Source organism: Belonocnema kinseyi, chromosome 7 (genome assembly GCF_010883055.1).
Source record: "Belonocnema kinseyi isolate 2016_QV_RU_SX_M_011 chromosome 7, B_treatae_v1, whole genome shotgun sequence".
Classification (NCBI taxonomy): Eukaryota; Metazoa; Arthropoda; class Insecta; order Hymenoptera; family Cynipidae; genus Belonocnema; species Belonocnema kinseyi.
The window spans coordinates 134,906,702-134,929,641 of NC_046663.1; the positions used below are offsets into that span (position 1 = coordinate 134,906,702).

A 22,940-nucleotide genomic window follows, 5' to 3' on the forward strand; every position below is an offset into this window, starting at 1 on the left:
GTAATAGAACTCCTCCACAATTTCCACTTTTTGTCCGTTGATCTTCCAAATTTAATTTATTTTGCTCTTTCTATTTCTAAAACACATCACCTTTGTCTTATCTACGTTCACCGTTAGCTCTTTTGTTCCCACATACTCTTCGAAGATTCTCATCATTAGGTTCATCCCCTTCTCACCATCTGCTAATAGAACTACATCGTCCGCGTATGCTAGAGAGTATAGTTTACTATTACCCAAAACCGTTACTCCTTTCCCTTTCTCCTTTAGCTTCTACTCTAAGTCTGCCAATAGGATACTAAATAGTAACGGACTCAACGGGCACCCTTGCCTTAGACCTCAGCCTGTCCAGAAAACCTGCCCATTTTTCTTTCCTATTTTCACCCTAATCCTGGTTTCAGTAAAAATTTCCTTTATCCTCTCCACTAACTTTTCCTCTACACCCCTCTCTTCCATTGCCTGCCATAGCACTTTTCTGTTCATTGAGTCAAACGCTGCTTTGAAATCTACGAACGAAGTAACTAGTTTCCCTTCCTTTCCCCCCAAATTTCTGTTAACTAAATAGTTAAGTATGTAGATGTTGCCTATAGTTCCCATCCCTCTTCTAAATTCCTTCTGATTATGTGGGATACTTTCTTTTTGTTCTACCTGACTCTCCAACCATTTTCTTAAGATTTCTGCATATATTTTATAGGCGACTGACATGAGAGTGATCCCTCTGTATTCCTCTACCTTCTTTCCTTTCCCTTTCTTGATAAGCGGTACCACCAGTCCCGTCGTCCACTCTTCCGGCCAACCTTCCCCGTTCCATATCTTGCAGATCTTCCACATCCCATCCCTAATCCCTTCTCCTTCAAACTTCATCGCTTCGTTCTCCATCCCGTCGTCTCCCGTCGCCTTATTTCTTTTTAACCTTCCCTCCCACCACCTATTTTTTCAATCGAATTCCCTATATCGGGTCAAATTGACCCGACCACATTTTTGATCGGGCATCATTCTCAACGGCTTAACCAATTCATTCGAAAAAAATCACCGATATACTAGATTTATTGCAGAATTTGATGGCATAAACAAAAAATACCGAAAAAAATATTTAATCACAAAAAAAATTCGCCAAAAAAAGTTTTGGAAAAAAAAACAACGTATTTTGGTATAAAAATCGAAAATTATGTAATTTTAAATATTTTTAGCTAAAAATTTAGGAGTTGATTTTTCAAATGTATTAAAATCATAAAAAAAATAGTTAATTGATGGATCTTCCAAAAAAGGTATTTATTTGGCAAAGTGAAGGAAGTTATTTTCCGGGCAACCAAAACAGCGTATTTCTGGATGAAACTGCAAAAAAAGCTTCATTATTGACAAGAAAAAACCTTATTATTAATTTTCAGACATATTCTAAATGTTTTGTAAAAAATACTTTATAATTAATATCATCTTACATAATTTGATACATTTTGCGGCACTAAAATATTCTAATCGCAGCCACCGCACTCGTTGCACAGGTAGATGCGATAGTCATCGCACATTGGGCGCTTGCACGATGGGCATTGCATTTGTGTCTTCTTATCCTTCGAGGATGGGCAGCTGGCACAGCGAGCTCTCTTGAGTAATTTTGGCCTCTCTTCTTCGAGCATATCATCTGGTGAAAGTCCAAGAATCATCCCAATTCCCCTGCGTAAATCGATGCGCAGCGTGTTGATTTCCAATCTTTGCCGCATATACGGAGTTATAAGATGAAATATAAGAGACTTCATAGTGACTTGAGGAGATTTGTTCACTGTTGCATCTGCTCGAGAATTTTTGCAAGTTTCTAGAATCCTAACATTCACGGAAGCTTGATCGAGCATACCAAAGAAAAACCTCATCGGCCAGCGATTTGTTGCTCGGGCTGTAGTGTACGCATGACAAAGTTTATCGAAAGTGTCGGTACCACCTTTCGTCTTATTGTAAAATAAAACCATTTCTGGTTTCCTTGCTTCTCCAATGTTAAACTTCGTCATTTTAGTGCTAACAAGTAGAACAATTTTGTTCTTCTTCGGCTTGTAGCTGACCAAAGTTACGTCTCCGCTGTGGCAAAATGACGATGCTGGAACCTCCCTTGAACCAATCTTCATTTGATTAGGGATATCTGGTTTATTCTTGCGAGTTGTACCAGTAATCTTCATATTGTACGGAGGTACGTACATGGTTTTCAATAGAGGAACACTTGTAAACTAATTATCGCACGTAACCGACCGTGAATTGGCGCGGTAACTTTTCGAAAAAAAAATTCCCCTGATGACTCAGTTTTCGGGTGACCAGTCTCCCCCAAATAAGGAATGCCATTTACTAAATAGTACGTCTGAGCATCATTCAGAGTAATTATTTTTAAACCATATCTGTCTGGCTTGGACTTTATATAAATGCGAAATAGACAGCAACCGCGGAACGATAAAAGCTGCTCATCTACCGTCATCGTATTAATGGGCTCATAGTAATGTTGACAATTTTTGATGAACATTTCCCACAACTCTCTAATAGCTGAGAATCTATCATTTTTCGATCGATTTTCTTTCACATCGAAACGTAAAGTTGATGCTAAAAATTCAAACCGATTTTTCGGCATAGTGCAGTGATAGAAAGTGTTGCCATTCTCTTTAGCCCATAATTCTATTATGCTTACATGACTGGCCTTCCACATTCCAGAATAGTACAACAGTCCTATGAACGCATTCATTTCTACCAAGTCAGTTTCATAATGAAACGTTTGCATTGCTTTGCCTTCTGCCATCATTTGTGCACATACGTGTTGAATTTGCTTGTTGGTGTACTCTACGATTTTATTTCGGAGTTCTTGATTGAAAAGTAGCTCCCAAAATTCAGCAACGTTTTTACAGTTTTCAGCTCCGTTTCTAGGCCCAGGGTTTCTCTCTTCTGTCGACATTCGATCTGCAATTTTCGAAAATAAAAGAAAAATTAAAGAATTATTGCTCAAGAAGAAATAGTAAAAACCGAGTGAGCACCGTAATTTATAGAGTAAATAGAAGGACTCTATGTTTATACAACGTATTTTACGACTAACCTGATACTCTTGTGCGCGGCTTAGTGCTCCACTTTGTCCCATTTTTACTGCGTAATGTTGTTGTTGGGCGGCCTCTAGCTTGTTCACGCTGCTCCAGAATTCTTTGATTCAAAGTCACATTCTCTAAATCTTCATCTTCACTTGGCTCTGACTTTGAACTGAACTCTGATTGTTCTGAAACATTGTCTCCTTCATCTTCGGATTGCTCGCCGCCAAATGTTTCTCTATCATCGGGCATCAGCTCATTGTCAATTCTTGATCGTAGATTATACGCCATTATGCTTTATAATAACCTCACTAGTGTTAATACATTCACACACGGAATACAAAACACGTATTTGAATGTTTTAAAGGATATTTGAAGTATTCACATAAATTTACGCTAACACCCAAAAAGTACTCGAGTCGACGCGCACCACACACCTGTGACAATTTGACCCGAGCGATGTGGCGAATGCCGCTGAGCATGCGACTGCGAGATGCTCCATGGCGGGACTGCCTTCAACGTACAGTCCGAATATCAAACTATAGTTTCAGAATGTCGGGTGAGCCAATTTATCAATTCCCTTGAAGGTATACGCGACCAAACTCGAGGTACGGGTCAATTTGAACCAGAAGTGGGAGCGAAGGTTAACCTATTTATTGCCTCATCCACTTCTTCTCTTGTTATCTCGTTCCCTTCCTCCATTTCTCCTTGGACTATCCTACACTTTTCTCCTTTGATCTTATTTTGCTCTCCCTATAATAGACCCTTAAAATAATCCGTCCATTCCTCCATTTCTATTTCTTCGTTAATACCCTTCCTTTCCCCTCTATCCCTATTTATGACATCCCACACCCTGCCTTCTTTGATCGCTTTTTCTACCTCTGCTTTATATGCTTCCTTTCCCCTTTGTCTTTTTATTTCTTGCATCTTCTCATGTTCTTTTTTCCTCCTGTTATACTCCTCCTTCTCCATTTCCCCTATTCTCCATTTGCTCACACACTCTTTTATTCTCTCTTTACTCTCCCAGCATTCCTCGTCCCACCCTCCTCTCTTTCCCCCAACTCTCTCTTCATTAGTACCCAGCTTATCCTTTACCTTTTCAATGGACCCCTTCAACTTTTCAATTAACGAGTTTATTCCATCCTCTTTTTCATACATAACCTTCTCCTTTTCCATCTTTTGTTTAAACTCTTTTAATTTATCAACCCCCCCAGATTCCCATTTTCGTGTTTCTTTCGCACCCTTTTTCCTTTCTCCCTCTGCCACGCACTGACACCTCTCCTTAGTGTAACTATGACCGGGAAGTGCTCGGACCCTATCTCATTCCCTACCTTCATACTCCTTATCATATGTCGCATTCTTTTTTCAGCCAAGATGTACTCTACTACTGTTGCTCCCTTTCCTCTGAATGTGGTCTCTCCTTCCTCATCTCCTTTCATATTGCCATTACATATAAACCATAAATGCCTCCTTTTCTTCATCCCATACCCCTTCCCCTTGTTCGCTAGTCCATACAATTAAGTCCCCTCCTATTAAAACCAATTCTTCCTTCTTTTTCTCCATCCACCTCCTTATTACTCTCCAGCCTTCCTTTCCCCCTCTTCTTCTGTATACACACACCACCGCTATTTCGGCTTTCCTAATTATAATTTTTTTTATCATTGTTCCATCCTTTTCCTCCAAACACGTTAAAGGGAGAGGGATGGGCGGCATGGTGACTTGGATGAAAAAAATTAGCCGTAAAAGGGAGAAAAGATGGTAACAGCTTTTTTATTCCCTTCCAGTCCTTCTCATCAGCCCAAATTTCACTCATCATAATCACATCTAACTTTTCTAACTCCTCCCAAAATCCTTTATTCTTGTTCTTCAAACCTGACACATTCCAGAAAGCTATTTTCGCGTTTCTCTCTTCCCCTCCCTCTTTTTTCATCTTCACTTTATTTCCCCTTTGCCGTTTGGAAACCCCTCTGATTTATTTCTAGACTCTCTATCGTCTCCCTTCCCCCTAACTTTCTCAAGACTTTTTCCTTTTTCCTTAATTCTTGTAATTCTTCATCCCAGCACCATTCCTCCCCATTTATCCATAACCTGTCTCTCCCTATCGACACCATATGGCCCCTTTTCCTCGCTACCCAAGCCCTCTGCTCTATTTGCCATCTCCTTTTCCTCTCCCTCCATGTCAGATCTTCTTCAATTCTTTCCCTTTTTCCTCTCAATAATTTTTTTCTCTCCATAATTTCCTTTTTCTCCTCCTCACTCCCCACTTTTACTATAAACATTCCTTCTTTTCCTTCCTTTGTCCCTTCTATTCTCTTGACTCCTTCTACCCTTACCTGCACTGTAATATCTCGCAAAAGATTTGTTATTTCTACTTCTCCTGTTTCACTCTCCACTTTTAATCTCTTAACTACTATGATATTTTCCCTCTTTCCCCTTTCTTCCCCTTCTAATCTTCTTTCGATCGCACTGGGTCTTTCCTTTAATCTTTCATTCTTACTTCGGACGTTTTTTCATTCCTTTTAACTATTTCCTCATTTTCTGTCTTTTCCCCCATATGCTCATTCCTAATTTCTAGATTGAGTACCCGTTCTTCCAACTGTTTTATTTCTTTAGATCTCTGCTCTCTCTTTCTCTCTCTGGTGTTTTCCTTATAATTTTAACTCTCTTGTTCTCCTGGTTCTTTTCTACCTTCTCTTCCCCAGCCACTCTTTTCCTTTTTTCCTCCCCTTCACTGCTGGTCGCGCTTGCCTTTTTTTGCCATTCGTCCAGACTTCTGTTCGAACCCGCGTTGCCTAGCTTGTTAAGGCGCTGTAAATTTGAGGGCCTTCCGCGTTGCTTGCCCGTACCTGAGTCCGCTACCCTCTCCACAGAGCTGCCAGATCGTGGATGAAATTTACCCCCACCATACCTACCGTTTGGGAGCCGCAGAACAGAAGGTGCATGATTACCACTGTGTGTTCGTATGTAAGCCGAAAATGCACGATTCGACTTCGGAGTTCTGCTGTACGATGATGGCCGATCTGTAGGCTTCGGAAGACTTCGGTGGTCTTCTATTTATATCTCGCTCCCCATTTGAAAGAAATTGAAGAAATTGGCGATTTGGATGTTTTGCGTGATTCTTAATTTCATGCATGCGTCGATTTTCAGGTTATGTTTTCCAGGTGTACATAATATGGTTATTATTGCTATTACATATATATATAATTAATGTTAATATTGTAATTATGAAATATTATATTAATATAAGTAAATAGTTGACTAACTTTTAATAGAAATAGTTAAACTTTCAACTAAAACAGTTAGTTTTCTGCAACAAAAAAATTTTGAATCAAATACATATCTGAACAAAAAAAAAATTTTAATTGTTTTCAACATAATAGTAAATTTTTAAATAAAAAAATTACATTTTCATCCGAAAAGCTAAATTGTATACTAAAAAAGGCATTTCTAATAAAATACATGAACTTTGCACAAAAGAAATTTATTTTCCATGAAGACAAATTTTCTGAACAAAAAATTAATGGTTAATCATAGTTAAATTTTCGACAACAAAGATTAATTTTCTACCAAGAAAGAAGAGTATTCAATAAAATACAAAAAATTTTAACTAAAAAAGATCACTTTTCATTTAAACATAGAATAGTTAAATTTGTGGTTACAAAAATTAATTTTCAACCAAAAAGAAAATAATTTTTCTACAAAATAGTTACATTTTCAGAAAACAGATTTATCCAACTAATTGATGAATCATCAACCAAAAAAAATATTTAAAAAACGTTAAAATTCTTTGAAATCGCTCGTAATTATTGAAATTAATTGAAAATTCGTTGGAATGTTTTAAAATATCCTGAAAATTTTTGAATCCTATAAAACCGCTTAAAATTTTTGAAAGCTCTTGAAAATTCCTTACAAGTTTAAAAATACCTTAAAAGCTTTCAAATCCTTTAAAATATCATACTGAATGAAATCAATTGAAAATGCCTTGGAATCTATTAAAATATCCTAATATATATCAAATCCTTTAAAATCTCATATTAAATTACTGTCAAAAATTGAAAATTCCATGGAACGTTTTAAAATACTCTCAAATATTTCGAATCCTTCAAAATATTTTGAAAGACCTTGACATCTTTTAAAGATTTCTAAAGTACTTTGGAATTTTTTAAATAACCCTGCTAAAGTTGCTAAAATTCTTTGAAATTCCATTAAATTATAAAAATAAGTTGAAAATTCCTTGAGATCTTTCAATACATCCTCAAATATTTAAAATCCTTAAAAACCTTTTAAAATCTTTAAATTTTCTTAAAGCTCTTGAAAATATCTTAAAATCCAATAAATACCCTAAAATATTTAAAATCCTTAAAAATCTCACACTAAATTATTAAAATAATTTAAAAATTACTTGAAATCTATTAAAATATCCTAAAATATACATCAAATCCTTTAAAATATCATTCTAAATTACTGTGATCAATTGGAAATTTCTTGGAATCTTTTAAAATTCTCTCAAATATTTCAAATCCTTTGAAATCTTTTCAAATACCTAGAACTTTTTATAAAGATTTCTAAAGTATTTAAAATTTTGTTAAATAACCCTTTTAAAATTGGTTTAATTTTTTGAAATTCCCTTAAATTATGAAAATCAGTTGAAAATTCCTTGACATTTTTAAAAATATGCTCAAAGATTTAAAATACTTTAAAATATTTTGAAATCTTTTAAATTTTTCAAAGCTCTTGAAAATTCATTGAAATTTAAAAAATACCCTGAAACATTTGAAATCCTTTAAAAGCTTAAAAAACAAACTAAATTATTAAAATAATTTGAAAATTACTTGAAATCTATTAAAATATCCTAAGATATATAAAATCTCTTAAAATGTCATATTAAATTACTGTAATCAATTGAAAATTCCTTGCAATCTTTTAAAATTCTCTAAAATTTGTGAAATCCTTCAAAATATTTTGAAACACCTACAACTTATTTTTTTAAAGATTTCTAAAGTATTTAAAATTTTTTTAAATAACCCTTTTAAAATTGAGTTAATTCTTTGAAATTCCTATAAATTATGGAAATCAGTTAAAAATTCCTTGACATTTCAAAAAGTATTTCAGGGTATGTTTCAAATTTCAAGATGTTTTTAAGCGCTTTAATAAATTTAAAAGATTTAAAAAGGTTTTTAAGGATTTTAAACATTTGAACATATTTCTAAAAATATCAAGGAATTTTCAACTGATTTTTATAATTTAAGGGAATTTTAAAGATTTTAAGCAATTTTGAAAGGGTTACTTAAAAAAATTTTAAATACTTTAGAAATCTTTATAAAAAGTTCTAGGTATTTGAAAAGATTTTAAAGGATTTGAAAAATTGGAGAGAATTTTAAAAGATTCCAAGGAATTTTCAATTGATCACAGTCATTTAGAATGATATTTTAAAGGATTTGATGTATATTTTAGAATATTTTAATAGATTTCAAGTAATTTTCAAATTATTTTAATAATTTAGTGTGAGATTTTAAAGGATTTGAAAGCTTTTAAGTTATTTTTAAACTTGAAGGAGTTTTCAAGAGCTTTCAAAAATTTTAAGCGGTTTTAAAGGATTCAAAATTTTTCAGGATGTTTTAAAACATTCCAACGAATTTTCAATTAATTTCAATAATTTCGAGCGATTTCAAAGAATTTTAACATTTTTTTTCTCATATTTTTTTTTGGTTGTTGATTCATCAATTAGTTGGATAAATTTTTTTTCTGAAAATGTAACTATTTTGTAGAAAATTTATTTTCTTTTTGGTTAAAAATTAATTTTTTTTAAGCAGAAATTTAACTATTCTATTCTATGTTTAAATGAAACAGAATGGTTCAAAATAGAAAGCCTTAAATTGTTAAAATTGTAATGAGGTAAATTTTAACTTTGAAAGCTACAATTTTAATTTAAAAAAAGATTCAAAATTAATTTAAAACTTGAAATTATTTCAAATAATTTGAAAGGCGATGTAGATTTTTGCAGATTTAAAAAAAAAATTAAGCTTTTTGAGAATTGTAAAATATTTAAAAAGAATAACAAAAATGGTTTTGACTGCTAAGAAAATTGAAAATGATTTTTATTTTGAAAAATTAATTTTAAGTGATTATTTGCAAATAATTTAAAAATTTAAAAAAAAAGAATCAGGACGGTCTTAAGGCAATTTTTTTATTTTGCAGTTTTTAAAATTTTTTTATGGAAAATTTATACTTTTTGGTTAAAAATTAAAATTTTCGGTTGAAATGTCAACTGTAAATATTTTTTGACAAAACCTGTGATAGCATTTGCGTGAACGTCGTTTCAAATCTGGGATCACTGACTGCATCTTCTCATTCCGCCATGATCAAAGAAGATATGGTCCCGCAACTTGGTGGTACGAAATACGCACAAGTCGCGTCTCGTAAAGTGACCTCGTGATTGGTTACCATGACAGCGCAGAGACGCTTTTCTAACGAAATCAAATCATTTCGCGTCATGATGTAGCACAGCGTTTTTCAAACTTACATACTCAAAAGCTGAAGGATTCCTTATTTAAGGTCTAAAAAGTTTGATCAGAAAAAGTTATACAGCTTAGGGGCACTATATGTGAAAATTGAAAATCTGAAACTTACACTAAACTAAAATTGGAGCGGGCACGGCCCGTTTGATATTCTTTATAAATATAAGTGACATGTTTCTGATTTTCATTTGAACTTTATACGATTACTTATAAGACTGTTTTCGAGTTTTTCTTCAATTCGCACATGCAGCCCGTTTTGATATTCTTTATAAATATAAGTGACATGTTTCTGATTTTCATTTGAACTTTATACGATTACTTATAAGACTGTTTTCGAGTTTTTCTGCAATTCGCACATGCAGCTTTAAACACCTATTAAACTCCCACCTAACGTCCTTTTAAAAATGGAGGTCCCTTTTCGAATCTCTACGGGCCATTTGATTGGTTCACTTTTTTTTAGTCGCGCGTGGCGAGACCATAACTTCTTGGACCATGTCACTCCGCGTTTAGCGAATCAGACTAGCTCTTGAGTCACACGGACACAGATCAGAAAGATGCGCAGAAAGTGGTGGAGCTGGATTTCTCGGGCCGACCGCACGCTTTAAAATAGGCGATTCACTACTCACTTTGCAGCTCAATAACAAATCCAATTTTGGAGATAAAAATGTATTTCTTTTTTACTATGAAAGAGCGGTCTTGAAACCGTATAAACAGCCGTGAGCATGAGTCCAACGCTGTGTAGTGACCGCCGGTCAGTGTCTCCAGAACTTGGGATTTTTCGGCCCCCACCACTTTCCCATCTGGGAGAAACACATTTAAGCGTAGCGCGTTGGTGAGTCGGCTCTGCTACATGTTGCGTCGGCCAGCCGAGGGTAGAGCCAAAAATGCACGAGCAAGAACCCGAACTCTCCCGACTTCGCGAATGAGAATCTAGCTGTTTCTCAAACTTATTCTGGTTTGGAAATCCCGAGTTACCTTAGAATCATTAAACTAATTGCGAAGAGCGAAATATCATTTTCGACAAAATAGTTAAATTTTCAACCTAAGAAGTAACTTTAAAAAATACATTTTTTAACTTAAAATTTTTATTTATACTTTAGTCTACAGTTAATAAATTAATTTTTAACCCGAAAAAAGTGCGAATTATCAATCAAAGATATTAATTTTGAACTGAAACAAATGAATTTTCAAAGAAGAATAATTCTCCACCAGAAAAGATTTATTTCGAATCGTTTCAAAATTGTCTGAATATGTCCTTAAGATGATTTTTAAAATCTTAAAAAAAACTAAATTTCTGAAAAAATTAAGTTTTCAATTCGACTTGAATCTCTTCCATAACAAATTTTCATATGAATCTTCAGAAAATTCTGTTCCGTTATTTTCTTTTATATTTGATAAAATTAAAAAGATTGCCTTCAAATCTTCCAGATTCTTCCTTCAAAATTTTTTAAATCGTTTGAAATGTATTGAAAGATTTTTGAATTTACCCTTAAATTTTTCTTTTTAATAAAAAATTATTTTCATTATTCTTAGGAACCTAAAAGAATTTTTTTCATTTTCGCAAAAACTTACAAAGTTCTAAAAAGTTTTTACAAGTTTTAATTATTTTCAAATCGTTTCAAAATTTGTGAATATATATAAAACTTACTTAAATTTGAAAGTACATTTTCAAGCAAACATATACTTTAAAAAATTGTGTCACAAAATTGCACGAGAAGGTTTGATAAGAATTATGTTCCTTAATTTTTCTAAAATTTTGTATTGTGGAAAAATTATAAAACTTTGCTTCAAAATCTTTTACGTACTTTTAAAAGATTTTAGAAATAATAAAAAATGTTTTTGAATCCTTTTTTCCATTTTCTCCTAGAATTCATTACGAAACAATACACAACATTTAGCAGAGCCGACTTACGCGCACGCTAAGTGTGAATGCGTTTCTCGCAGATGGGAGAGTGGTGGGGGGCCGAAAAATCCCATGTTCTGGAGACACTGCCGCCTGTTCTCTGCAACAATCCGCCAGTTGGTGATAGGGCGAACACGAGAAAAAGTATCGATCCTTAACACTTGATACTTTAAATACTGTCGATCCGATCCGAGTTCAAAAATCGGTCAAAAAAGTATCGATACCAAAGTATCGATACTGTTGGATCGAAGCATGCTCAATAGCTCGAACTGGCTAAACTCGGGCGTGTAACGACGATTTTCAGCAAAAGGTTACTGAAAGGAAAATAAGTATTTTTCATACAAATTAATAAATATTAAATTTATAGATGGGTAAATTAAATTACACAATTTTAAAGTTACTACAAACTCTTCTTCAAAAAATGAATTGAATTTTTTAGACATACGCATAATAGTGCTTATAATTTGAGGCTATGGTCTATCCGAATATCAAAATATAAATTTCTAAAAAAATAACGTTTTAAGTCACTGAATACTTTTCTTGTTCAAGTAATTTTTTTAACAATTGAACTACAACATTTGCAACGTACCATTGTTTACATGTGCATGCCACCTCTGCTTTAATTAAAAAACAAGTCTCTCACGGTCTCACAGTCTCACACATACACAATATGTAGCGGATCGACGTTCGATCCCATCGAGAAAAATATCGTTACACCGATGCATCAACTTGCGAAGAATCTTCTTCTTCACGGACTCAGTGAGGATCGCCAATCACTACCGCCAGTCACTACTACACAGTGATCCCAGATCTGAAACAAGACGTGGTCGAATACTATCACAGGACTATGTCCGTGTGAATATAGTAGGAGATGATTGAAATGACTGGGTTGCGCGCGCAACCCATTTCTCCTCTTCTGAATTTGAAAACTCGAAGGTGCCCGATTGCCGGTCGGAACACTTCGGCGGTCCTATTTATATCTGTATCTGCTTTGAAATAAAATGAAGAGATTTGGAGATTTGATACTTCGCGCGCCTCTTTATATGCGTATATTTTGAGGTTACGTTATTTCAAGTATAAAATATAAATTATATAAATATTATTTTGTAAATTTTGTAAAAAAGTCCTCTTTTCTATCAAAGTTCAACTATCTTGTTAACATTTTTATTTTTTTATTTTATTTGAAGGTTTATCTCTTTTGTTGAAAATACATTTTTGAAACTGACAATTAATCTATACCATTTTTGGTTAAAAAATCATGTATTTCGTTAAAAATTCGTCTTTCTTTGTAGAAATCGATTTGTTTTTCGGTTGAATTATCAACTATAAATATTTTTTGATTGCAAAGTTGTTTTGTCGTAAATGGAAATATATTGTTAAAAATTAAAAGCATAATTTTTAGGTGGAAAGTTCTATTATTCACTTAAAGTTGAATTAGTTAGTAAAAAAATTAATTTTTTCTTATTAACGATTCATTATTATAGTTGAAAATTCAACTATTTGCCTTCAAATTAACTTTTTTGTAAAAATTTTTACTGTTATGTAAAAAATGAATCTTTTGGGCGTTAAAAGTCAACAATTTGATAGAAAGTTAAACTATTTGGAAAAAAACTAAAATTTTGGTTTGAAAATCATATTTTTGGGTTAAAAATTCAGCTTTTGTAGATAATACTCTTTTTGACATTAAAATTAAATAATTTGATTGAAAGTTCATGTATTTTGTTGGAAATTGACCTTGTTTGGCAGAAATGTAATCTTTTTGGTCTATTTGGTTGAAAATTTAACTCTTTGATTGAAAACTCATATTTTTCGCTTAAAAAATTCAACCTTTTGTAGATAATTCGTCTTTTTGACTTTAAAATTAAATAATTTCGTTGAAAATTCATGTATTTTGTTTAAAATTTGTCTTTTTTTTGTAGATCATTAATTTTCTTGGTAGAAAATTCATCTTATTGGTTGATAATTTGACAACTTTGTTGAAAATTTATTTTTTCGGTTAAAAATTATTTTTCTTTATTTGAAAATGTAACTATTCTAGGATTGATTAAAAATTAATGTTTTTTATCTGGAAATTGAACTTTTCCATTTTTGGTTGAAACTTTATATGTACATTTTATTTCGTTAGATTTCTTCCTAAAATTAAAAAAACTGCAAAATAAAAAAATTGTCTTAAAATCGTCCTGATTTTTAAAAAAAATTTTTAATCTTTTCAAATACTCACTTACAATTAATTGTTCAAAATAAAAAATCATTTTGAATTTTCTTAGCAATCACAACAATTTTTTTTATTCTTTTTAAATATTTTACAATTCTCAAAAAGCGTTTCTTTAAATCTGCGAAAATCTACATCGTGTTTCAAATCGTTTGAAATAATTTCAAGTTTTTAATTAATTTTGAATCTTTTTTTTAAATAAAAATTTTAGCGTTCAAAGTTAAAATTTAACTCATTACAATTTTAACAATTTAAGGCTTTCTATTTCGAAGCATTCTGATCAAATTTGTACAGTTTTTAATAGTTGTTTATAACGGATTATTTTAAATGAACGGTCAAATATTGATAATAATTAACAATATTTTCTTTTTTTAATTAAAAAATTTCAAATTGAATGGGTTAAAAATAAAATTTTTCTAAACTGAAATAATATTTGAAGTCATAATTGAAAATAATTTTATAAAATAATATCTATTAATTCTTTAATTTTGAACGGATTCAGAATCATCTTGTAAAATCAATTTTTTTCAATGTTTAATACCTTAAATTAAATTTAAAACATTTTATTTTAAAATTCTTTTAATTAAAAAAAATCACAGTCAAAAAACAAATAAATTAATTTTCTATCAAATTATTGGTGCTTTAACTAATACAATGTACAGGATAAAGTTTCAACAAAAAATGGAATAGATCAATTTCCAGATAAAAACTGTGATAAAAAATTGAATTGAACAAGAAAAAAAACGAATTTTCAACAAAAGTGTTAAATTTTCAAGGGAAAAGTTGAATTTTTCACCAAGAAGATTAACGTTCTATAAAAAAAAAACGATTTTCCAACTTAACCAATATATAGGATTAATTTTTAATCAATCCTATAATAGTTACATTTTCAGATGCAGATAAATCATTTTTAACAGAAAAAATTAATTTTCAACAAAGTTGGTAAATTGTCAACCAATCAGGTGAATTTTCGACCAAGAAAGTTAATGATCTACAAAAAAGACAAATTTTAAACAAAATACATGAATTTTCAACGAAGTTATTTAATTTTAAAGTCAAAAAGACGAAGTATGTACAAAAAGTTAAATTTTTTAAGCGAAAAATATGATTTTTCAATCAAATAGTTAAATTTTCAACCATCATTAAAAAACCTTGTTAAAAAAACGTATTTTTTTACAAAGTAGTTCAAATCTGAGTGAAATTGATAATTCAACCGAAAAATGTAATTTTTAATCAAAAAGTATAAAATTTCCATAAAACAATTTAATTTCTACAAAGAAAAACGAATTTTTAACAAAATACATGATTTTTCAACCGAAAATGGTATAGATTAATTGTCAGTTTCAAATATGTATTTTCAACGAAAGAGATAAAACTTCAAATAAAAAAAAATGATAAAAATGTTAACAAGATAGTTAAACTTTTTATAGAAAAGAGGACTTTTAAAAAAAAAATAGTCACATTTTGAACAAAATAATTAATTTTTCAATCAAATAATTGAGTTTTCATCCAAACGAGATGAATTCCAAAATCGCCGATTTCTTTAATTTCTTTCAAATGCAGATCAAGATACAAATAAGACTATTATAATATAACATAATTATAGTATTATCATAATTAATATATATATATATATATATATATAACAGTATTAATATTTATATAATTTATATTTTATACTTGAAATAACGTACTCTCAAAATATACGCATATAAAGAGGCATGCGAAGTAGTCAAATCATGAGAATCGCCAGCATTGAAATTTGGAATGATTAAAATCCCAATCTCTTCATTTTATTTCAAAGCAGATAGAGATATAAATAGAACCGCCGAAGTGTTCCGACTGGCAATCGTACACTTTTGAATTTTCAAATTTAGAAGAGGATAAATGGATTGCGCGCGCAACCCAGTCATTTTACATCGTCTCCTACTATATTCACACGAACATAGACCTGTGATTGTATTGGACCACGTCTCGTTTCAGATCTGGGATCACTGCTACCACAGCGTTGAACTCATGCTCACGCACGCAAGGCTGTTTATGCGGCGCTACTGATTGGTCCAACTTAAATATTTTAACACTGAAAAACTAAAACTTCAACTGATACCGCAGAATATTCGTACATTTGACTTTTTGCCTTATTTTTTAATTTTCCCCCCAACTTTGGCATGTAGACGTACACTTGGGCTAACTGGTGTGATAAAAAATAATGTGTGACTTGTCCTTTCGTTTCGAAATTGAATTGGATTGGATTGGAATAAACTGGATTGTAGTGAATTTTTTTGGGTTTGATTAAAGCGGATTTCTAATGAATCATATTGGAGTGGATTGGAATGAATTGGGTTATAGTGAATTGGATTGGAATTCATATAATTGGACTGGATTGGATTCCCTCTCGGATTTTAAGGTTCGGACTGTACGCGGAAAAAATTAATTTTTGTAATTTTAAATGGTTCAAGACAACCACTCTTTGAAGACCAGAGAAATAGAGTTCTTCAAACATTCATACACTAATGCTTCAAAGCCAATCAATAAACTTTGAATTGACTCTGCCATCATTACAGTTTGGTAGAGCGAATCAATGAAACATTCGATGACTCCTACAGTGTTGTCAAATTAAAAGAAACTGTCGGGGTTTCATTTGATTATGTTATTGTTATTCACTTATCCTTATGCTTAAGTTATATTTATTTCCACATATACATACGCACATTAGTGAACGCTTCCTACCCTATGAAAAATCGAAAGAAATTCTGCGACAGGATTCGAACTACCTAACAGCTATGTCTGACAGATCGAACGCAATTAATTCCTAACAACTAAATTCTGCGGCTAACCTAACGCATGGAATATTTTTCACAAATTCCAGTAAATAGCTAAAGGACGACACTGCAGAGTCATTATAAAAATGCCTAACCCCCGTTTCAACACATGAAAATTAAATTTTATGAAATAAAATTCCTTCTTATGTTGAAAGATTTAAAGCTTGTAATTTCAATTTAGCCAATTTTTAACCATTTGAGTTTTAGCGTAATATATAATTATCAGCTTATCTATTTTATATCGCTTAGTTTTAAATAACTTATATAGAATTATGATTTTTTTATCATCCGTAGTAAAATTTTCTTAATTCTAAATTATTTTTTTTCGAAATTAAAATTAAAAGAATTTAAATTTAATAATGTTTAATAATGCATTCAATTGATTAAAATTATTTGAATCTGTTTAATTAACAAAGATTCACACACGGTGGCTGTTTTAGTCGAAGAAAACAATTCCCAATTCTTTTCTGGTTCGCAAACATTTTTCACACTCAATAAAATTAAAAAATTAAAACTAAAGCTAAACAATTGTCTATTTGAAGTAATAAAAAGTAAACTATAAGTTATAGTACTTAAAGTGGAACAATGTTAAACGAAATGCAGATAAACTGCTAAATTTAGAATGTTCAACTATCATAAATTATAGAGTTGAAACATTCAGATTCTATTCCAAAATATAAGTCCACGTTATTATTTTTAATTTCGGAGGATTGAGACAGATTTGTGTGGAAGTTTGCTTGGCTAGCGAAGCGAGTATCTCCGCGGAAGAAACAGATTTAGAGCAGGAAGTGTTCAGTACGCCGAAAGAAGAGATAAAGGAAATGATGGCAAGGGGGAAGTATAAAAAAACTATAGAAAAGGAAAGATCAACGGCAAAAAGCGTAGGTTTAATAAAAGGATTTATCAAAAGGAAGAGAGGGGAGAGGGAAAGCAGTGAAGAGAAGGAAGATATCGGTGGGAGCGTAAAATATCAGAAAATGTTTAGATCGCCCCCGGAAAAGCAGAGTTTGGTAGGGAAGAGCGATAGAGTAAGGGTGCTGACGGTAGCGGAGATGAAATTGAAGTGTCGATGAAAGAGGAAAGACTAAAGGAAATTCGAGAAGTCATGATAGAGGTAATGAGGATTTATGAAGAAAAGCAGGAGAAAAGGGGAGAGGAATTAAAGAAGGAAATTGGGCAGGAAATGGCTGAAGTTAAGAAAAAAATAAAAAAATGGGAAGAAATCAGGGAAAAGTTAGAAAAGAGGATGCAGTCATTGGAGCAAAAAACTAGAGAAACAGGAAGAAGTTAATAATACAAAGATAGAGGAGACGAGACGTAGGATGAAGAAACTTGAAAGCTCGAACAGGGATTGTGGTGGAGGCGAGAGTGGGAATAAGGAGATGGAAAGGCTGAGAAAAATAGAACAAAGAATAGCAAGGAAAGAGAGAGAAGAAAGAAAATAAAAAATACTGATAAAGGGTATAAGATTGGAGGGGAAGGAGCTGAAGGAAGGGGTGAACGAAGTACTAAAAAGGATTGATGCTAAGGTAGAGATAGAGGAAATGCGAAATGTAAGAAGGGAAGAGCGAAGAGGGGAGTTTATGGTACTGGTGAAACTAAAGAAATGGGAACATAAGAGGGAGGTTATGACAAAGAAAAGGTTATTATATGGTAGTCCAGGGAGAATAGAGGATGATTTGACATGGGTAGAAAGGAAGATGCAGTATAAATGAAGGAAAATAGCGGAAGAGGAAAGAAAGAAGGGAAAGAGAACATGGGTTATGTATAGGAGAATTCACGTAGATGGAGTATGGTGGGATTGGGATGAAGAAAGGGAACAAATAGTAAGAAATGAGGTGCAGGGAAACTAGAAGAGCAAGGACGGGAGATAGGAAAATAAGAAATAATAAGAAGGAAAAAAATATGAGAAACGAAAGTAGGGAAGAATGGAAGATTTGTTACTGGAATATAGCAGGATTGGAGAGAAAGTATAGGGAGTTTATGAGAAATTTGACACAATGGGATGTAGTCATAATGATAGAGATGTGGCTAGATGAAAAGGGTTGGGAAAGAGTAAGGGGAGGGTTACCAAGAGGTTACAAATAGCAAGTGCGAAATACAAAGAGGAAAAATAAAAAGGGCAGAGCAATGGGAGGAATGGTGATGGGAGTAAGGAATGAATGTATAACAGGGAAAGATAAAAAAAGACAGGAATGAACAAAAAGAAGGATTATTAGCAGAAGAGGTAATGATGGGAAGAGAGAAGTGGACGGTAGTGGAGATTTATGTGAACGGTGATATGCAGGAGAAAGTCGAGGAGGTTAAAGAAATAATTGAAGAAAATAAAGAAGATATTAGGCTGATTATAGGTAGGGATTTCAATGCGAGAACAGGAGACAGAGGAGGAAGGGAATGGGGAGAAGAGAGAGGAAGAAAATCCAAAGATAAGGTACTAAATGGGGAGGGAAAAAAGTTGTTGGAAAGCTTGGAGGAGTTAGGATGGTATATCTTAAACGGAAATATAGAAGGGGATGAAAAAGAAGAATATACACGCTCAGGAAGTGAAAGGGGACCGGTAATTGATTATGTGATAGTGCATAATGAGATAAGAGAGAAGGTTAAGAAACTAGAGGTAGGTGAATATATTTTGTTTCGGATCACTTTCCCTTGATAGGGGAAGTATATAGGAAAAAAAGAAAGAGTACACTGAGTTGTGTTATTAAAAGAAAGATGAAAAGATTAAAAGGTTTGAGGAAGAGGCGGAGAAGGCTAGGGCGAAAGAAGAGGTATTGAAGGTAGTAAATAGAGAAAGAAAAAAGAAGAAAAAGAGTAAACCAAGATATTGAAATGATAGAATGGAAGAAATATTTTTTGGATTTCCTAGGAGGAGTAGAGAAAAAAGTTATAAAAGAAGGAGAATGTGGTAGAGAAAGAGACGAAGAAGAGGACATATTAAGGGAAGAAACAGTTAAGGTTTAGGAATAATGAAGGATGGAAAGGCACCTGGTATAGATGAAATTCCAAATAAATTATGGAAATATGGAGGGGAGGAACTAGAGGAATCGGCATGGATAATGTGTAATAGAGTATGGAGAGGATAGGGGTGGCCAGAGTTATGGAAAGAAGGAGTAGTTATACCAACAGTAAAGAAAGGTAAGGGAGAGGAGGTTAAAGGTTATAGGGAGGGGGGGAGTGACGTTGATGCCAACACTGTATAAAGTATCTGTAACTATTTTATCGGAGAGATTGAAGATAGAAGTTAAAGAAAAAAAGATCGGGTCACCGAATCAGACAGGGTTTAGAAAAGGAAAGGGGGTAATGGACAACATATATGTTCTGAACTATCTATAAAATAAGAGAATTAAAAGGGAAAAAGGGGCAATGATAGCAATGCTCGTGGACTTAAAGGTGGCGTTTGACTCATTAGACCGAAGCGAAATAGAAAAATTTATAGTAAAAAGGGGGATAAGAGAGGGATTAGTAAAGAGAGTATCAGAAATTTTTAGAGAGACAGAAAGCAGGGTAAAGGTAGGAAATGAGGAGAAAGGGCTGGAGAGGAGTTAGGATAGGGAAGGAAAAGATATATACACTGGCATACGCAGACGACATAGTGTTGATGGCAGAGGATGAAGAAGGGATGGCTGGATTAATTACATGATTAGAAAAATACTTAGATGGGAAAAGGCTAAAAGTAAATGTAGAAAAGACAAAGATAATGAGGTTTAGAAAAGGAGGGGGGAGGAAGAAAGAATGGATAGGGAGATGGAAAGGAATAAAGTTAGAAGAAGTCAAATAGTATTAATATTTGAGATATATCTTTCAAACGAATGCAGATCATACAGCTCATATAAGAGAAATGATAAAAAAAGCAGCAGGGGTAATGAAACAGATATGGGTAATAGGAAAAAAAAAAGGTTTAAAAAATTTGGAGAAGGAGAATGTGGTTATTTGATACGTTGGTATGGCTGGTATTAGGTTATGGAGCAGAGATATGGATTTATTGATTTCAAATCGTAGATTTCAAATTCTTTATGTCTTACGGTCTTACATATTTATTTTTTCGATTTACGATTGGACCGTAAGACATAAAGAATTTGAAATCTACGATTTGAAATCAATAAATATCAACGGTCGAAGAAAGGATTGATTTGTTTCATCAAATCATTTTACAGAGATATGAAGATCGAAAGAAAGGAAAGATGTTGAGAATTTACAAGAAAGGTACATAAGGTGGACACTAGGGGCAACTGAAGTACGCCAGGATATATGGTGAGAGAAGGAGCGCAAAGTGATAAGTTAAGTATTAGAGCGGGAAAGAGGGCATGGAAATTTGAGACGAAGCTGAGGGAGAGAAAGGGAGGAGAGTTGATGAGAAAGTGATGGAGGGAGAAGAGAGGAGATGGAGGGCGTTCGAATTAACGAGATGGGAAGAAGAAAGGAGGGAGTTCTTTAATGATAGAAAAATAGAAGACGGGACTGGAGTAAACTATGAAGAACTGGAAAAAAGGGAGAGGGAAAAACAATTAATAGAAAGATGGGGGGCGATTGAGGAATCAAAATACAACAAGTGGTATAAGATGATTAAAAAAGGAAGGGGTGCTAAAGTATTTAGAAAAGGGCTGGGGAGAGAGAAGGTGGACCAGAACAGCAAGATTTAGATTGGGAAACGAGGTAAGGGAGAGGATGTACTGAGAAAAAGAAGAGAACAGAAAGTGTAGAATATGTGAATGGGAGGAGGAAACATAGGAGCATTATGGGAAACATGTAGGAGAGCTATGGAAGATAAAGGAAGCTGGCAAGAAAATGTGGTTAAGATTCTAGGGGAAGATGGATTAGGAGAAGAATGGATGAAGGAGTTGGAGGGTACTAGAGGAGCGAATGAGAGAGAATGATAGAATGCACGTGAAAAAAGGTGAATGGAGGTATATAAAAGTGAAAGAAAAAGGAAACGGAAGTCGCTCAGATTAGAAGCGTAAAAATGGTAAGTAATAGTGAGGTAAAAGTTAAGTGGACTAAAATTCGTTTGCGTTCTCATGCTCTCTCTCTCTCTTGCTTGCACTATCGCTTTCGTTCGCTCGCTCACTCGTTTGCTTATAAGTCCTAAATTGCGCTATCGCAGGAAATAGAAATAAGAAACTAGATATAAGTCTTTATGTAAATAGTTGTAAATAATTGTATATATAGAAAGGATAGGATTGTCAAAAATATATAAATATAAACGGAAAGATTATGAATAAAGAAGAACTGAAGTTTTCTTAAATTAGCAGTTAAATTATTTGCATTTTAAATAGTTAAAATATCTTTGAAAAGTCTCAAATCTTTAGTTTAGAATCTTAAGAAATCTAGAAATTGTTTTAATTTTTTTTTAATTTAAAATTGTTTTAGAAAATTTTTAGAACTTCTAAATGTGTTTTAAAATTAATCTAATTTTTCTTACAATTTTCCTATGAATCTTAAGAAATTGTTTTTATTCGTTTCAAGTCTGCAAAAATGTATGTTTTATTTAATTTTTCCAAATATCTCTTAAAATAACTCAATTTTTTTCTGCAATTGAAAATTGTTCAATTGTTGTATATACATCAAAATTCAACAATTTCACTTGCAAATTAGCATTTTTTTAAATAGAACAATTAGAATGGTAACATATAAAGTTTAAAAGCTCTTCGAAATGTTAACAATTCAAGTCTACCTGTTTTCCAAATTCAGTTTTAAATTGTTTACTTTAAAAAACTTTGGTTTCACTTTATTCATTTTTAATTAACAGTAAAATATTTCTAAATATTAAATAATTCTTCTCAATTAAAATATTTAATATTAAATGGGTTAAAAATGGAATATTTTACACTGAAACAATATTTTTAATTTAATGAAAGCCGATGATTAAGAATACATTCGAATTGCAACATTTTAATCCTTCTTTATTTATAATGTGTCCCTTAAGGGTTCACATGACTTCTATTTCTCACAATCTTTCCGCTTATTTATATATATATATAATTAAAAATTTGTCATAAGGACAACCGCGGGATTTCGCCGGGAGCGGGTGCTAATCTGAAAAATTGCACCCGCTTCCAGCGAAATCGCGGTAAAATTTCAGCCACAACCACGTCTCACAACCGTGAGATAGGTGGTTGCAGTCTGTAAAGGAATCAATACGACGATCCAGCAAAAGCCTCGTGCACTCTAAGAACACGGAGTGACCCAAGAACAACCGCCTTCTGCATTTTTTCCGCAAGTGTTTTAGCATATTGTTGACACGCAGGGATGCTTTGTAGGCTATTAGCAAGTGAAAGCTTGGCTCCTCCAAGAGCGCCGATGATAAGGACGTTCAGTTTAACAGAATATTCCGAATATTCCGAGTGACAGAGATGGTAATAAAGCACTCTTAGTGCCGCATTGTGCCTTTGAATGTAGGTCGTTCCCGTGTGTGTTGGACAACTAGATAGTATGTGAGCTAAA

The 22,940-nt window shown here is 32.7% G+C and overlaps 3 protein-coding genes across 4 annotated transcripts in view; 1 reads left to right on the plus strand and 2 right to left on the minus strand.

Annotated features, from left to right (window-relative positions):
* The window catches only part of LOC117176247 (protein VAC14 homolog), a 193,959-nt gene that overhangs the window by 76,403 nt on the left and 94,616 nt on the right, over positions 1 to 22,940 (plus strand). The gene's annotated exons all lie outside the window — the stretch shown is intronic.
* On the minus strand, positions 1,470 to 2,183 carry LOC117176686. The gene has a single exon (XM_033366939.1). It carries the CDS (start codon positions 2,181 to 2,183, stop codon positions 1,470 to 1,472), a length of 714 nt encoding a protein of 237 aa, XP_033222830.1.
* LOC117176687 (piggyBac transposable element-derived protein 4-like) lies at positions 2,189 to 3,335 on the minus strand. The gene is made up of 2 exons (XM_033366940.1): positions 3,059 to 3,335; positions 2,189 to 2,925 (listed from the first exon to the last, which is right to left on the minus strand). The coding sequence occupies exons 1-2, from the start codon at positions 3,333 to 3,335 to the stop codon at positions 2,189 to 2,191; spliced, it is 1,014 nt and encodes a 337-aa protein (XP_033222831.1).

Bases quoted from the DNA above. Each gene is read 5' to 3' on its own strand.
- LOC117176686 (XM_033366939.1), bottom strand. From the start codon at position 2,183: ATGTACGTACCTCCGTACAATATGAAGATTACTGGTACAACTCGCAAG.
- LOC117176687 (XM_033366940.1), bottom strand. From the start codon at position 3,335: ATGGCGTATAATCTACGATCAAGAATTGACAATGAGCTGATGCCCGAT. The intron at 2,926-3,058 runs GTTAGTCGTAAA...CGAAAATTGCAG, and splicing joins GCCGCGCACAAGAGTATCAG to ATCGAATGTCGACAGAAGAG.